The sequence below is a fragment of the Pongo pygmaeus genome, chromosome 8 (assembly GCF_028885625.2).
Source record: "Pongo pygmaeus isolate AG05252 chromosome 8, NHGRI_mPonPyg2-v2.0_pri, whole genome shotgun sequence".
Classification (NCBI taxonomy): domain Eukaryota; kingdom Metazoa; phylum Chordata; class Mammalia; order Primates; family Hominidae; genus Pongo; species Pongo pygmaeus.
In genome coordinates, this window is record NC_072381.2 from 54820858 (window position 1) to 54837211 (window position 16354).

Sequence of the window (16354 nt, forward strand, 5' to 3'; positions counted from 1 at the left end):
ACCTTACAGTATATGCAGTCACTTGCTTTTCAACAAGGATGACAAGATAGTTAAGTCAGGGGAGACGTTAGGACAACTGGAATCCGTATGCATAAGAATGAAGTTGAACCCTAACCCTGCACTGTATACAAAATGTTACCACCAAATGGATTAAAGACTTAAATGTAAACTAAAGCAGTCAAACTCTTAGAAGAAATCATGGGCACAAGTAGTTGTGACTTTGGATTAGACAGTGATTTCTTGGATGTGACACCAAAAGCACAAGTGGTAAAAAGAAAGTTGATAAATTGTATTTAATCAAAATTTTAAAATTTTGTGGTTTAGACAATACCAACAAGAATGGAGGCCAGGTGCAGTGGCTCCCACCTGTAATCCCAGCACTTTGGGAGGCCAAGGTAGGTGGATCACCTGAGGTCAGGTGTTCGAGACCAGCCTTGCCAATGTGGTGAAACCCCTTCTCTACTAAAAAATACAAAAATTAGCCAGGCATGGTGCTGGGCGCCTGTAATCCCAGCTACTTGGGAGGCTGAGGCAGGAGAATCACTTGAACCTGGGAGGCAGAGGTTGCGGTGAGCCGAGATCACGCCACCCGCACTTCAGCCTGGGCAACAGAGTAAGACTCCGTCTCAAAAAAAAAAAAAAAAACAAAACAAAGAATGGAAAAAGTCCTGGTGCAGTGGCTCGTGCCTATAATCCCAGCACTTTTAAGAGGCTGAGGCAGGAGGATCACTTGAGCCCAGGAGTTTGAGACCTGCCTGGGCAACATAAGAAGATCCCATCTCTGCAAAAAAAAATACAAAAATTAGCGGGGTGTGGTGGTGTGCACCTGTAGTCCCAGCTACTAGGGAGGCTGAGGTGGGAGGATCACTTGAATCCAGCAGCTCAAGTCTCAGTGAGCATAATCAAACCACTTAACTCCAGCCTGGGTGACAGAGAGAGACTTTGTCTCAAAAGGAAAAAAATTGGGAAAAGACAATCCACAGACTGAGAGAAAATATTTGCATATTATGTATCTGATAAGGAATTTATATCTAGAATATTTAATTTTTTTAACTCTTAAAACATTAATAAAAAATAATTACAAAATGGGCAAAGGATTTGAGTAGATGTTTCTCTATGAAGATATACAAATATCTAATAATGACATGAAAGCTGGTCAGTAACATTAATTAGAGAAATAAAACCACAATGAGATACCTCTTTATACCCACGGGGATCACTATAATCAAAAAGAAAATAATAAGTATTGTTGAGGATGTAGAGAAATTGGACCTCTGTACATTGCTGGTGGGAATGTAAAATGATACAGCTGCTTTTAGAAACAGTCTGGCAGTTTCTCAGAGTGTTAAAAATAGAGTTACCTTATGACTGGCAGTTTCACTTACGTATACTCCATACTCAAGAGAATTGAAAACCTCTGCACATAAGTTGTAAATGAATGTTGCTAGTAGCATTATTCATAATAACCAAAAAATGGAAACAAACCAAATGTTTATCCACTGATGAATGGATAAAAAAGTGTGGCATATCTATACAATGGAATATTATTTGGTAATAAAAAAAGAATTGTTAAATTATGCTATAATATAAGTGAACCTTTAAAACTTCCTAAATGAAAGAAACCAGTCACAAGAGACCACATATTGTGTGGTTCCATTTATATGGAATGTCCAGAATAGGCAAATATATGGACAAGAAAGTAGATTAGTAGCTGCCAAGGGTTAGGAGTAAATGGGCAGTGACTGCTAATGGGTATGTGATTTTTTTGGGGGGTGATGAAGACGCTTTAAAATTTATTGTAGTTTTGGTTGCACGACTCTGAATATACTAAAATCGACTGAATTGTACACTCTAAGTAAGTGAATTATATGGTACACGAGATATATATCAGTAATTCCGTTTTCTCTCTCTCTTTTTTTTCAAGAGACAAAGTCTCACTTTGTCTGCCAGACTGGAGTTGCAGTAGCAGCATCATAGCTCACTGTAACCTCAAGCATAGCTCACTGTAACCTCAAACTCCTAGGCTCAAGCGGTCCTTCTGCCTCATCCTCCCAGATAGCTAGGGCTGCAGATGAACACCACCATGCCTGGCTAATTCTTTTTTTTTACATTCTTTGTAGAGATGTGATCTGACTTGGTTGCCCAGGCTGGTCTCTTAACTCCTGGCCTCAAGTGGTCCTTCTGCCTTGGCCTCCCAAAGTGCTGGAATTACAGGCATGAGCCACCATGCCTGGCCCTTTTTTTTTTTTTTTTTTTTTTTAGGAGTTATGGTTGGAACCTTTTATTTCAGAGTTGAATCACTAACGGCGTCTGACAGCTGCTGCATATCTTGTTTGTGTTAAATGTTCAAATTGAAGCAAGTTGATGATTCGGACTTTGCCAATTTAAAGCTTCATTATTTTTTAAATGTTTTTCAAATGTTATATTTTAACATTGGGTGTTCATTGATTTTTTTACTTTAAAAGTACTCCTTTGTCAGTTTACTCAAAATTTCAAAACTAGTTACATGTATTTTGCTTTAATGTTGAATCTACACTTAGAGGTTGTACTCTAGATCTAGTTAAAATTCAATATCATTGTGGCCCTGCATTGCTAGGTGGGGCTTATTAAGGTTAGACATAAAATATTTCATATCCCCCCAAAAACTTGTGAATTCATTCTTCATCATGAACATTTAATCTTCCATTGGAATTCTAGAGGGACTTCAGACTTTAAAAAGTGTTTTATAAACCTCATCTGTTATTGGAAATAATTATGGAAACCTTAAATTTAAAAATAACTTAATAGAAATTACATTTTGTAAAACTTTTATTTATACTTTTGAAGGTTAGAGACATCTTAAATAAAATAGTACCTGTCAACTCACCATGTCGTGACTTTGGCAACTTTTTTTTTTTTCTTGTTTAATAGTAGACACAGGGTCTCACTGTGTTGTCCAGGCTGGTCTGGAACTCCTGGGTTCAAGCGGTCCTCCCACCTTGGCCTCCCAAAGTGCTGGGATTACAAGCATGAGCTACTGTGCCTAGCCAACTTTTATCTGATACAGTATTGTAGTTTCTCTTACTAATGCTTTTGTATCGTCACTACTCTTACATCCTCATTGAAATTTTTTTTTAAATTTTATCAAGTAATAAATTTTTTTGTTAGCCCAGGTGAACATCTGGTACAAAAATAAGGAAAATTTAAATATTTTTAACATCCATAGTGTTAAACACGCAAAATTATAAATTAAAAAAGTTTTTTCTTTTTTTTTTTTTTTTTTTTTTCCCCCAGCAAGTACATTGATGCCCATTCTTGGATTTATCTTCCATGATAAATCCAAAGCAAACTCTGGTACTTGGGATTTTAGTAATACTAGTGTCCTGGAGTGTCAGCAGGACAGGTTTAACAAGAGCTTTTTAGTAAATCTTCTATACATTCAACATATTAACATACTTTGATAACAACCTTGTTTGTGTGTGAATTGATGGATGTTTGCTTACAACCCTTGTTATGTTTTTATTTGTCAGTTGATACTAGCAGGAGAATGAGTTGGTGCTAACGTGCACTTTTGCTTGCTTGATAATGTGCATCACAGCCATTTTTTTTTTTTAAGTTTTCTTTTCTTTTTTTTTTTTTTTTGGAGATGGAGTCTCGCTCTGTCACCCAGGCTGGAGTGCAGTGGCATGATCTTGGCTCACTGCAACGTCCGCCCCCGGGTTCAAGCAATTCTCCTGCCTCAGCCTCCCAAGTAGCTGGGACTACAGGCACACAATGCCATGCCCAGCTAATTTTTTGTATTTTGGTAGAGACGGGGTTTCACCATGTTGCCCAGGGTGGCCTCGAACTCCTGAGCTCCGGCAGTCCACCCAACTCGGCTTCCCAAAGTGCTGAGATTACAGGCGGGAGGCACCGCGCCTGGCCAAGTTTTCTATTCCTAATTAGTGATCTGTTTCTGGATTGAAGGATAATTTTTTTTTTCTTCTCAGCAACCATGGCCTGAGACTGAAGAATAATTATTTACCTTACCACATGGAATCTAGCATTTCTAAAAACTCAAACAAAAAGCAGTTTAACACTAAGTCATTATTTAAAAGTTGAAGTACCCAAAATTTATAAAACTGTATACAATTATATTATGACATGGGATCTATTCAGATTTTATTATTGCCCAGCAGACCATTCTTATGAGAGTGGATGTGCTTGTTTACTTTTGCAGTTTTTGGTGAGGATGTGTGCACATGCCAGAAAGAAAAAACCAAGGCAGAACCACAGTTTTCTGATTAGGAATACGGTTTTCTGAATCAGCGTTCAGTATTTGCCACAAGGATGTAGGAGAATGTTAATTGTCAGTGGTCTTTACTATGTAGAATGTAACACACGATGTGTCTTTTTGCTAAGGGTGTGACCTAGCCATTAGAGGCTTATTTTAACCATCTTTGGATGGAAAGCTTGCCAAAAATGAGTGTGATTTTTTTTTTTTTTTAATCCAACATGGTGATAGAACTTTGTTTGTTTGTTTGTTTGAGTGTGTTTTTCATAAAGGTGCATTGACTCTTCAAAACTAGTAACCATATTTTGCTCTTAAGAGTGTCATTTCTCAATCTCAGTATTTTGGATGACCTTCCAGGGGTTCATGCCGCATTTTGTGTATGCAATTACTAGAAAGAGGGTCTATAGCTTTCTGAGAGTATCAAAGGAATATATACTCCTTAAACAGATAAGAATTATTAAAGGGGGTCATTTGCCCTTGCATAATTGATCCAGACTGTTGTACTTTATTAGTTTTTGCTCATTTTTGTGAACATTTGGTTTATACATAGAAAAATGTATAAACCAAATGTATATGTATAAACCAAATGTATAAACATTTGGTTTATACATAGAAAAATGCACAATAAATAGCTGCTACAGAATGAAAGTTATTTGTTTCTTCCAGACTGTCTATTCTTCTCATAGCTTTCAGTGTTCCTTTCTCTAGAGCTGTCCTTTCTAAACACTTTTGCACAAATCTATCAGATTTACGTTTTGAAAGAAACAAAGTCTTTAATGAGACTCCCTTCTAAGAACTGTGTTTCGTATTTCATTTCACTTTCATTTAGGTGTTACTGCTGCGGAAAGTTTTATTTTTGTTTAAGTACAGGTTTGAGTTAATTTAAGGTTTATTTTCTGTGAAAAACTACTTTGAAATGTTAAAAAGGCAACTTTACAAGATTTGTATCTTGAGGGACACTCAGCTTGGTTTTCATTATTATCCTTTTAGGATACAGATGAGTTTATTTTACCTACCGGAGCTAATAAAACCCGGGGCAGATTTGAGCTGGCCTTCTTTACGATTGGAGGATGTTGCATGACAGGTGAGTGTTACATACTTTTTTCTCAAGAGTGCTCAGTTCAAGTAGTTGAGGGTGTGTAAAATCAAGAGCAATTAGAATGTTGGTTTCGGGGGTTTTTTTTTAATATTTACATTTGTCTTTTTCTATTAAATAAAAATGAAAAAGAATCAGAAGTGTAGTTATGCAGTTTTGAGTTTTTTGTTTTTTTTTTTTAATATAAAGCTGTCTTATCTGGGTGAATTGTTATGATTTACCAGGGGCTGCGTTTGGGGCAATGAATGGTCTTCGGCTAGGATTGAAGGAAACCCAGAACATGGCCTGGTCCAAACCAAGAAATGTACAGTAAGTCTCTTGTAACCATCTGATGTAGTGATACTTGAATATTAAGCTCTGTTTTGTTGGTTTGATGAGTACAACCTTGAGATTACAGATGGTTAGCATAGTTATGTGCTTTTTTGTCTTTGTTTTTTAATCTTACTCAAAATAAAAGCAACTAAGGAATCAGATTACTGACTCTAAGCTTTTAAAAAGGAGTGATTTTTTGAATCAGTGTCCCTCAGTCAGCTAGTGCTATGCCAGCCTGACTTCTCAGCTGCACCTGTTACATTCTCCAACCCTATGCGACATGCTTTTCAAATTGTTGAGTTGCTAATGGGAATTTTGGATTGTTTGGGGGCATGCAGATCCATAGGAAATGGTAATGAAGAATAAGCAGCTCATGAGAGGGATGGCTCAAGCTGCCATCATTTAACTTGAACTTCTTACTGTCTTGACTTTATGTTTCCGAAATGATGAGCCAGATAAATTTTAAATAAAATTTTTAGAATTAGAGTTAATTCCAAAAGGATAAGACACAGTTTTCTGTTAGAACTTGAAGTTACAGAGAAGGGAAAGTACAGTTAAAAGGATCAGAAAGTATGTTTTCACCCAACTTAAGAAGTAAATATGGCCAGTCCCTCTTGATATTCCTTAAACAATAAGTTTAGTTTTGCCCATTTTTATGCTTCATGTAAGTGGTATCATGAGTGTGTATTCTTCAATGGCTACTGTTTTGTTTTAGGACACTTTAAACTCCATCTTCCTTTCATATTGTTCAGCCAGCAGATGGCACCAGATGTGCTAGAATTAGACCATGGGAAACTGGAAGGCCTGTTAAATTGTGGGGTGTTTTGAGAGACAGGGCCTTGCTGTGTTGCCCAGGCTGGAGTGCAATGGCGCCATCACAGCTCACTGTAGCCTTGACTTCCTGGGTTCAAATGATCCTCCCACCTCAGCCTCCTGAGTAGCTGGGACTACAGGCATATGCCACCGTGCCCAGTTAATTTAATTTTTTGTAGAGACGGGATCTCACTGTATTGCTCAGGCTGTTCTCAAACTCCTGAGCTCAGGTGATCCTCTTGCCTCAGCCTTCCAAAGTGTTGGGATTATAGACGTGAGCCACTGCGCCTAGCCCTGTTAAGTTTTTTATATTCCTGTTACTGTGTGGATCTCTGTCCATGCTTTACCAGCCTAGATCCTTCAATATTTTTATTACTTGTCCCTTGCTTCAATAATATTTTTAAGTTTTTGTATTATGGGGAATTTTGAATATATAAAAATAGACAAAATACATAGCATAGTGAACACATGAACCATAACCCGTCCTCAACAACCATCAACCATGGCCAGTTCTATCCCATCTCCTTCTCCTCTCCCATCTTATTTTGAGCAAAAACCCCAATATCATATTAATTACAAATTTGGAAGTAGATCTCCTAGAAAAGACAACTTGCTTCCTTTCTTAAAACAAGTTATTAAAATGCTTGTTAAAAATGAAAAAATGACGGCTGAAATTAAAATACATTAGTAAATATGTAACATAATTAGAAACAATATACTTGTTTGTAAACATTAACTGATTTTTTAAAACAATCTTTTAGAAGCAATACAAATTTTTGTTTCTGTAGAACATTAATTGAGTCGTTTAATAATTAAACTGAATGAGTTCCTTCACTCTTTGTTACTGTATTTCCATAATTTCCAGCAGTAGTCAGCTGTCTGGACAGAACCATTCCTGGGATGGTGTTACACTGCTGGGAGAGGAATGTCTTCTCTTCATCCGGTTGCCTCCATCACTCTTCTGGTGGTGTCTGGCAGTGGTGCAAGGCAGAACTGTGCTTCCTTGAGAGTGTGCTGAGCATTCACCTTGGCTGCTTGGTTCTAGTCTGGGAGCAGACACAGGGTGCTTTCCCCATGTGTTCTAGTTAGATGGCTGATTCCTTCTCTTTAATTCTACTTTATATTCTGTACTTTGATATTCTTTACTTTGATTATCTTTAACATTCTAAGCATATGTTCCCCTCCCAAAAAGAACCTTTTAGAAGCTAGCTCGCCATAGTTAACTGGCATTTTTTACATGGATTAGTTTCTGTAAACCTCTGTAAGATACATTCCAGGCTGTCATTCAAAGCCTTATATATATTTAATGTGTATTCATTATATTATACATTTAATAATAAGAGTTTTCCTTATTATTATTATTATTATTATTAAGGACTTATATAAAAGTCCTTAAGACTTTTGTCTAAAGTCTTGAAAGTTTTAACCTAATTTTCACTTATGTAGCGTAAAAACCATCCTTACTGAAATCGGAGATATTAAGATGTATTTTAGAATTTAAAAAACTTTGAGCCTTGGGTTTAGACGTGTTAAATAGCTATTATTGTTTTTAAAGGTTATTAGAGAAATAATGATTCTAAATACAGATTCTTTCTCTTTCTGCCCTGATAGGATTTTGAATATGGTGACTAGGCAAGGGGCACTTTGGGCTAATACTCTAGGTTCTCTGGGTAAGTAGAGATCTCGTTTGATAATAAATTGTTAACTTAAAGAAAGAATGCACAAATATCATGAACAATTTGATCAACCCATATTCTGGTCCTAGGATATGAGACAATTATGTTTAAATCCATTCCAGTGCATAATGTAGATACTACTTAGGGAAAGACCATGAACTAACTTATGAAATAATCTCAGGTGCTAATACCATTCTGAATACCATTTCTGAATTTTTAAAATCTTTTGAACACTGCACACTCTCCTTTCCAAGCACAACACCCAATAAAATCATGTTTAAATGAAATCCAGATAATTTAGGTCCAAAGTAAAGAGCTTTGATAGGCAAGGTTCAAGGTCCTGTAGTGATACATGATAAATTAATCCAGCCCTCTTGCTATGTTTTCTTAATAGCCTGTTCATTAGTCTGTTTACCTGAGTACATTTCAGGCACCTGATTGCCACAATTGGAATAGATTCCTTGTAGATAATGAAAACGTTTGCAGTTCTAGGCAAAAGGTAATTTAGTAGTGCTTAGAGCCTAATGCTTTCATACCATATTGTTTGTGAATGATTGATCACTTACAATAGATCTCTTATGGCTTATGTCCTGACATCCAAAATTTTCCTACTTTATGAACTTAGTTGAAAATCTCAATTTAAATTGTGGCAGATTAAGGAGGGGAAGACATAGAAAACTCATTGAAAACATAGAAAAAGTGTTTGTTATGGCAGAGTAAGGTCCTGCCTTGTCACAGAATTTGGAAGCAGTACATCTTCACACTGTAAAGCCAGTTTTCACATTTTGGATCCTAAGAGATGGCTGCTTTCATATGTTGCTGATGTCTGCATTCCTCCCACCCTCCTGCAGAGTCACCCTCCTCTGTTTCTTTTAATTGCTTGTATACCTAGAGTAGTCAGCTGTCCTTGTCTGCCTAGGACTTTTAGAGAAAAGTCCAAGAAACTATGTTCCAATAATCGCCACCCCCCGCCCACTCCGCCCCACAGTCCTGGACAAACTAGAATGGCTGGTCACCCTCTGTGTACCCATTGTGGTATGATCGAGAAGGGTGTTCTGCTCGTGATCAGTTTCAGTTAAATAAGTTGAAGAGGAAGATGAGCTTTCATAGAAGTATAAAAATACTGCAGTAGAGTTGTAAGGCTGAGCGTGGTGTATTGTTGCAAGGGTCAAGTGTAGCTATAATTTTGAGAAAGAGTTTAAAAGTTTAACATTCATTCTGGATAGGAATCTGCAAGAGCATAGAATGATGGCTTGGGGGAAGATACTTTAAAATGAAATGGTGCTAGTGTTATAATACGTGAGAATCAAACCTCACTTTTTTTTAATCTATTTTTTCTTATACTAGAAATACGTGTGTGTGTGTGTGTCTTTAATCCAAAGTACAGCAATTATAGGTAGCATATAAATGAAAATTTTAAATATTCTTCCTGAGACTTCCTAGCGGTACTTTCTAGAAATAGCTACTATTGATGTTTCTTCTGAATTCTTCCAGGCATTTCTCTGCATAGCCAGTCAGTCGTGTACCATGTGCACATGTCCCTGATTTACTTATTAGTGAAAATGATTCTTCTGGTTTTTAAGTGACTGTGTAGTATTCCATTATATGAAAAGTCCTTCTCTGGATCAATTCAGATGGTACAAATGCTCTTGATGGGCATTTTATTTGTTGCCAGGTGTTTGCTATTAGAAAGTGTTCTAGTGATCATTCCATGTATATCTTTGGATAAATTTTTCTAAATATAATTGCCATACTGACTTTTGTGTTGAAAAAAAAATAGTTTTTCCTCTGCTCTCACACTACAACAGTCAACATAGAATAGTTCTGTGACCAGTTATGTGGGAATATTTCCCCACATACCAAGTAATCTATTTTGCAGTGGACACCAGTTGGGTGTCCTCCTGTTTCAGTTCTGCCTGGAGATAGCATTAGATCAGCAGGTTGAGCACTCTATCCCACAAAACTGAGCCCCACTTTGGATACTTCTGATGCTGATCACAAGCTCAAGCTTATTTTACCTGTGCTTCTGACCAACCAGCTTTGTCAGGGTTTCCCACAACCCCCTCTTTGGGTTTGATTAATTTATTGGATTGGCTCACAGAACTCGAGGGAACACATACTTAACATTTGCGTATTTATTATAAAGATTTTTTTTTTTTTTTTTTTCCTTTGAGACAGGGTCTTACTCTGTCACCCATGCTAGAGTGCAGTGGAGCTCACTGCAACCTAGACTTCCTGGGCTTCAGCAAACCTCCCACCTCAGCCTTTCAAGGAGCTGGGACTACAGGCAACATGCACCACCATGCCAACTAATTTTTTAAAAAATTTTTTTAGAGAAAGGGGTATCCCTATGTTGTTGCCCAGACTGGTCTCAGACTCCTGGGCTCATGTGATCTTCCCACCTCGGTCTCCCAAAGTGCTGGGATTACAGAAACTTTGTGAGCCACTACACCTGGCTGGATATTTTTAAAGGATACAAATAGCCCAGTCAAGGAATACATAAGGTGAGGCCTGGATGGGCCGTGAGTGCAGGAGCTTTCATTTCACTGGAGTTGGAGTGCACTAGCCTCCTGACACATGGGTGAGTTCTTTTTCACTTTCCTGCAAGCCCCATGAATTCAGCTGTCCAGAAAGTCCTCCAACCCCATCCACTTGGGCCTCATATGGAAAATTGATTGGATAGGCATGACTGAAGCATGGACAACCTTGTAGAACTGTGATTGGACAAAAAGGGCATGCTCTACTACTAGTAGACTGGGCGCAGAAACCCAGCAAGGCCTGCCTGCCCAGATTCTCCTTGGCCTTTCTGTGCAGCATTTCTTCTGGGTATGGGGTACGATCTCTTCTGAAATGGGGGTCTTACAGCCTGCAATCAGACAAGGTAGGTCATAGAATTTCTTTATGGCCAGTTCCAAGACAGAAAGGTGGGGAAAAATTAGAGTCCTGCTGTGGGGAGAAAAGGGAGCAGGTGATAGGAGGGCAGGAGAAGGTCAGAGAGAGAGATTCTATTTTCTGAGGCTGTTTCTGAGGCCTGAAGTGCCCCAATAATACAACAAAAGACCTTCACCTTTGTCCCTCTGAAGCTGTTCCAAAGCTGCTTCCAGAACCAAGGACAAATACCTTAACAAGTGATTGTTTTAGTCACTTAGGAAGGGCTATGGGAGTTATGAGCTAGGAACCATGGATGAAAACCAATATATGTATATCATAATATCACACTTTATTGCTGTTTTGTCACTGAGCACTTCCATTTCCTCTTTAGCTTTGCTCTATAGCGCATTTGGTGTCATCATTGAGAAAACACGAGGTGCAGAAGATGACCTTAACACAGTAGCAGCTGGAACCATGACAGGCATGTTGTATAAATGTACAGGTGAGTACTGTTGAATGGAGAGCCATCTCTTAATACACTTGAAGTGCACTTTTTAAAATTCATGGTTTTCAAGGAAATTACACTTTGTTGCAGTGTAATCTGGTGTTCTAACTTTATGGTTATTTTGGTTTGGTTTGGTTTTTAATTGTGGTAAAATAAACATAAGATTTACCCATCTTAACCATTTTTAAGTGTACAGTACATTAGTAGTATAGTCACATGATTATATAACCAATCTCTGGAACTTTTTCATCTTGCAAAACTGATACTCTGTACCTATTAAGCCTCCTCCCAATTTACCACTCTCCTTAGCTCCTGATAATGTTACACTTTCTGTCTCTGAATTGGCTGTTTTAGGCATCTCATATAGGTAGAATCATACAATATTTGTCCTTTTTTGATTGGCTTATTTTACATAGCGTAATATCCTCAAGGTTCATCCATGTTGTTGCATGTGCCAGAATTCCCTTCCTTTTTAAAGCTAAATAATATTCATTCTGTGTATGTATACCACATTTTGCATGTGCATTCTTTTATCAAGGGATATTTGGGTTGCTTCTACCTTTTGGCTATTGTGAATAATGCTGCTACGAATATGGATGTACAAATATCTCTCCAAGATCCTTCTTTCTTTTTTCGGGTATATGCGCAGAAGTGGGATTCTTGGATCATATGGTTTATGGTGGTTTTTTGACATTAAGAATATAAGATTCTTTTCTGTATTTTTCATTCATTTTAGTTTAGTTTTTTTAATCTTGGACAGACTAAGCAATAGAATATTCAGAATTGTTGGTTTTGTTTTAAACAATAGTTTGACCTGTGACATCAGCATATGAAACTATCACAAGACACACACAAGGTCAAAGCCCAGGAATGACTTCCCTGTAAGTCAATTTAGAGCATCTTATTCCTATGATCAACTTACTCTACTGGGAGATCAACACGTTGCTGTCAAGGGTCAGATAATTCTCTTCTGTGATAAGTTTACTAGTTTAGAAGCATACATTCAAGTAATGCCTAATTTAGCTTTTTTATTGTGTTGATACATCTTTGGCTACTTAATTTTTATTTTTATCAAAATAATCCACATACATGATTTTTTAAGTCAAGGTTTTTATGTTAACATCTAAAAGATTTTAGTGATGTTTAGTCCACATACATGATTTTTTAAGTCAAGGTTTTTATCTTTTTAACATCTAAAATATTTTAATGATGTGCAACAGTGTTCTATACGTCTCACCTTAATTCCCTTTTCCCAAAGGCAACTTTTAATTTTTTTTTTTATTATTTTTTTTCTTTTTTGAGACGGAGTCTTGCTGTCACCCAGGCTGGAGTGCAGTGGCATGATCTCGGCTCACTGCAACCTTCACCTCCCGGGATCAAGCAGTTCTCCCATCTCAGCCTCCTGAGTAGCTGGGACTGCAGGCACACATCACCACATCTGGCTAATTCTTGTATTTTTAGTAGAGACGGGGTTTCACCATATTGGTCAGGCTGGCCTCAAACTCTTGACCTCAGGTGATCCACCCTCCTCAGCCTCCCAAGTGCTAGGATTACAGGCGTGAGCCACCACTCCCAGCTTATTTTAATTTTTTTTTTAAGACAGAGTCTCACTCTGTCATCCAGGCTGGAGTGTAGTGGCACAATCAAGGCTCACTGTAGCCTTGACCTCCTGGGCTCAGGTGATCCTCCCATCTCAGCCTCCTGAGTAGCTGGGACTACGGGCACACGCCTCCACACCTAGCTAATTTTTTTTTTTTTTTTTTCCCAGAGATGGGGTCTCACTATGTTGCCCAGGCTGGTCTTGAACTCCTGGGCTCAAGCAGTCATCCTGCCTCAGCCTCCCAAAGTGCTAGGATTGCAGGTGTGAGCTACCATGCCCAGGCTGCTTTAATTCATTATTTTTTATTTTCATGTTTTTAAATAATATTATTATCTTGATTTTTCTTGACTTTTCAGTCTTACATATTGTCTGTTGACTTCCAAGAGGAAAGCTGTATTAACTCCTGTAAGAATTGTACAAAATACGCTTAAAGTAGAAAGGAAGTCACATCCTTTATATAGGTCAGCTCATTTACCATTCTCTGAAGGTAGTAGACTGATATTCCCTTGTTTTATAGACAAAGAAACTAAAATTCAGACAAGTTAAATTACCTCCACATGCTCACACAGCTCTGTCATGGTCTAGTGCATCAAACTCTAGTCTGAGTCCAAAGCCCATTGTCTTTCTCACCAAACCAAATTACCTCCAGGATAGAGAAATCAGGAAAATTTCTAGAAAAGGGAAAGAAGTAATAAATAACAGTTAAGCCAGACCTTAAGGATGGACTGAATTTTCTGATGTATCTGTTTGATTATATGATACATATAAGGAAGGTGTGGGAGAAAAGTCTGGGCAGATAGTTTAGGCTTATGGCATGGAAAGCTAAGGTAAGAAGCTTAAAATTACATGGAAAGGCAGCATGTCATCAAAGGTTTTTGGACAGAGTATTAGAATTATCTCTGAGGAAGATTAAGCTAGAAGTAGTGGGTAGATAAAATAGGTTGGAGGTAGAAGCCTAAAGTCAAAATGGTCCAGGAAAAGTATTAGTTGAAGAGATGGTGAGGGAAAGGTTGAAATGAAAGATGATTGGGTCAGCTGGGCACGGTGGCTCACGCCTGTAATCCCAGCACTTTGGGAGGCTGAGGCGGGTGGATCCCCTGAGGTCAGGAGTTCGAGACCAGCCTGACCAACATAGAGAAATCTCGTCTCCACTAAAAATACAAAATTAGCCAGGTGTGGTGGCGCGTGCCTGAAATCCCAGCTACTCGGGAGGCTGAGGCAGGAGAATTGCTTGAACCTGGGAGGTGGAGGTTGCGGTGAGGCGAGATCGCACCACTGCAATCTAGCCTGGGCAATAAGAGTGAAACTGTCTCAAAAAAAAAAAAAGAAAAAGAAAAAAAGGAAAAAGAAAAAAAATGATGATTGTTTCACTAGAAGACTGTTTGCTGTTTGGTGGTTTCTTTCTCTGTTTTGTTATATTGTGGAAGCAATATATGTGACTTTGAATAGCATAGCAGCTAGCTGTCCTGGGCTCCCTCACCACTGCCCCCATCTATCCCTTACTTGTCTCTTCCAGGCAACACTAAACTCACTAAAATGTTTCCCTTGTTTTTTTTTTTTTTTGAGTTGGGGTCTTGCTCTGTCACCCAGGCTAAAGTGCAATGGTGCCATCATAGCTCACTACAGCCTTGAACTCCTGGGCTCAAGGGATCCTCTCACCTCAGCCTCCCCAGTGGTTCAGACTACAGGTGCATGCCACCACACCCAGCTAATTTTTTTCATTGTTTTTTTTTTGTTGTTTAGCAATAGGGTCTTGCTATGTTACCCAGGCTGGCCTCAAGCAGTCCTCCCACCTCAGCCTCGTGAGTTGCTGGATTACAGGCATGAGCCACTGTGCGCAGCTGTCTGAATTGTTTTTGACTCCCCATAGTACTGTGTCCTTTTAGGACAGTTTTTTTGCCACTGATTCTCAGTTGTTTGGGTGATTGCTTTTCTGTGGGTGGGAAGAATTGTCCTAGATCTCTTTGAGGGTCTTATGAAAGTTTTTGATAGTTTATAAACCCTGCATTAACATCTCAGTATGCGTAGACTTTCCTTAGGAGAATTGTGAAACTTAACTCTTTAGAAATTTTATAAACACTTTGAGGCTTATGATTAAATGAAAGTGCCGATATTTAGAAGGTAGCAATCAAAATGAAATTAAGCTTTTTTTTTTTTTTTTTTTGCTTTTTTTTTGGAAACGGAGTTTTGCTCTGTTGCCAGGCTGCAGTGCAGTGGCACAATCTTGGCTCACTACAACCTCCACCTCCTGGGTTCAAGCGATTCTCCTGCCTCAGCTTCCCAAGTAGCTGGGATTACAGATGCACGCCACCACGCCCAGCTAATTTTTGTATTTTTAGTAGAGTCGGGGTTTCACCATGTTGGCCAGGATGTTCTCGATCCCCTGACCTCATGATCCGCCCACCTCAGCCTCCCAAAGTGCTGGGATTACAGGCATGAACCACCACACTGGGCCAAGCCACATTCTTTAAAATGGCTCTGTCTTCTCTGTAATTTGCTCCCTTGCCACTTTGATGACTCCAGATTCTACTCCTGTTCCCATTGTCTTTTAACTCCCACTTCAGGGCCTTTGTTCTTGCTGTTACCATTTCCTAGAACAATCCTTCCAGACACCTACCTCAAATGCTGCATCATCTGTCCATCTTTGTTCAGATACCACCTTTTCTTTGAGGCCTTCTCTTAAACACTGTAGTACATAGAGTTTTGCACATACATTTTAGTTGTAGGATAAATTGCTAAAAATTAAGTTACTTGAGCAAATTATCTGCATGCTTAAAACGTGAATGACTACTGCCAAATGACCCTTCTAGTACTTGCTAATGTTTGCCAGTGTTAGCATCTACCATCACTTTTTTTTTTTTTTTTTGTGGAGACAGAGTTTCACTCTCGTTGCCCAGACTGGAGTGCAATGGCATGATCTCGGCTCACAGCAACCTCTGACTCCTGAGTTCAAGCGATTCCCCTGCTTCAGCCTCCCGAGTAGCTGGAATTACAGGCATGTACCACGATGCCCTGCTCATTTTTTGTATTTTTAGTAGAGACGGGGTTTCTCCATGTTGGTCAGGCTCATCTCGAACTCCTGACCTCAGGTTGCAGTGAGCAGAGATCACGCCACTGAATTCCAGCCTGGGCGATAGAGCGAGTCTCTGTCTCAGAATGAAATGACGTGACATGACATGACATGATGAAATGAAGTAATGAAATGAATAATGAAATGCCGGGTGTGGTG

At 38.7% G+C, this 16354-nt stretch overlaps 1 protein-coding gene and 1 non-coding gene across 4 annotated transcripts in view; both read left to right on the forward strand.

Annotated features, from left to right (window-relative positions):
* The window catches only part of LOC129044875 (mitochondrial import inner membrane translocase subunit Tim23), a 34069-nt gene that overhangs the window by 4993 nt on the left and 12722 nt on the right, over positions 1-16354 (forward strand). For 2 of the 3 annotated variants that reach the window (XM_054503006.1, XM_054503007.2), the window contains exons 3-6: positions 5243-5336; positions 5573-5657; positions 8085-8143; positions 11412-11522. In XM_054503006.1, the coding sequence (XP_054358981.1) occupies positions 5243-5336; positions 5573-5657; positions 8085-8143; positions 11412-11522 (349 nt within the window). Of the gene's footprint in view, positions 1-5242; positions 5337-5572; positions 5658-8084; positions 8144-11411; positions 12841-16354 lie in introns of all 3 variants that reach the window. The other variant, XR_010127419.1, reaches the window with a different exon arrangement.
* On the forward strand, positions 7334-7534 carry LOC129006995 (small nucleolar RNA SNORA74). The gene has a single exon (XR_008492178.1). It is a non-coding gene; the product is annotated as a small nucleolar RNA SNORA74 (small nucleolar RNA).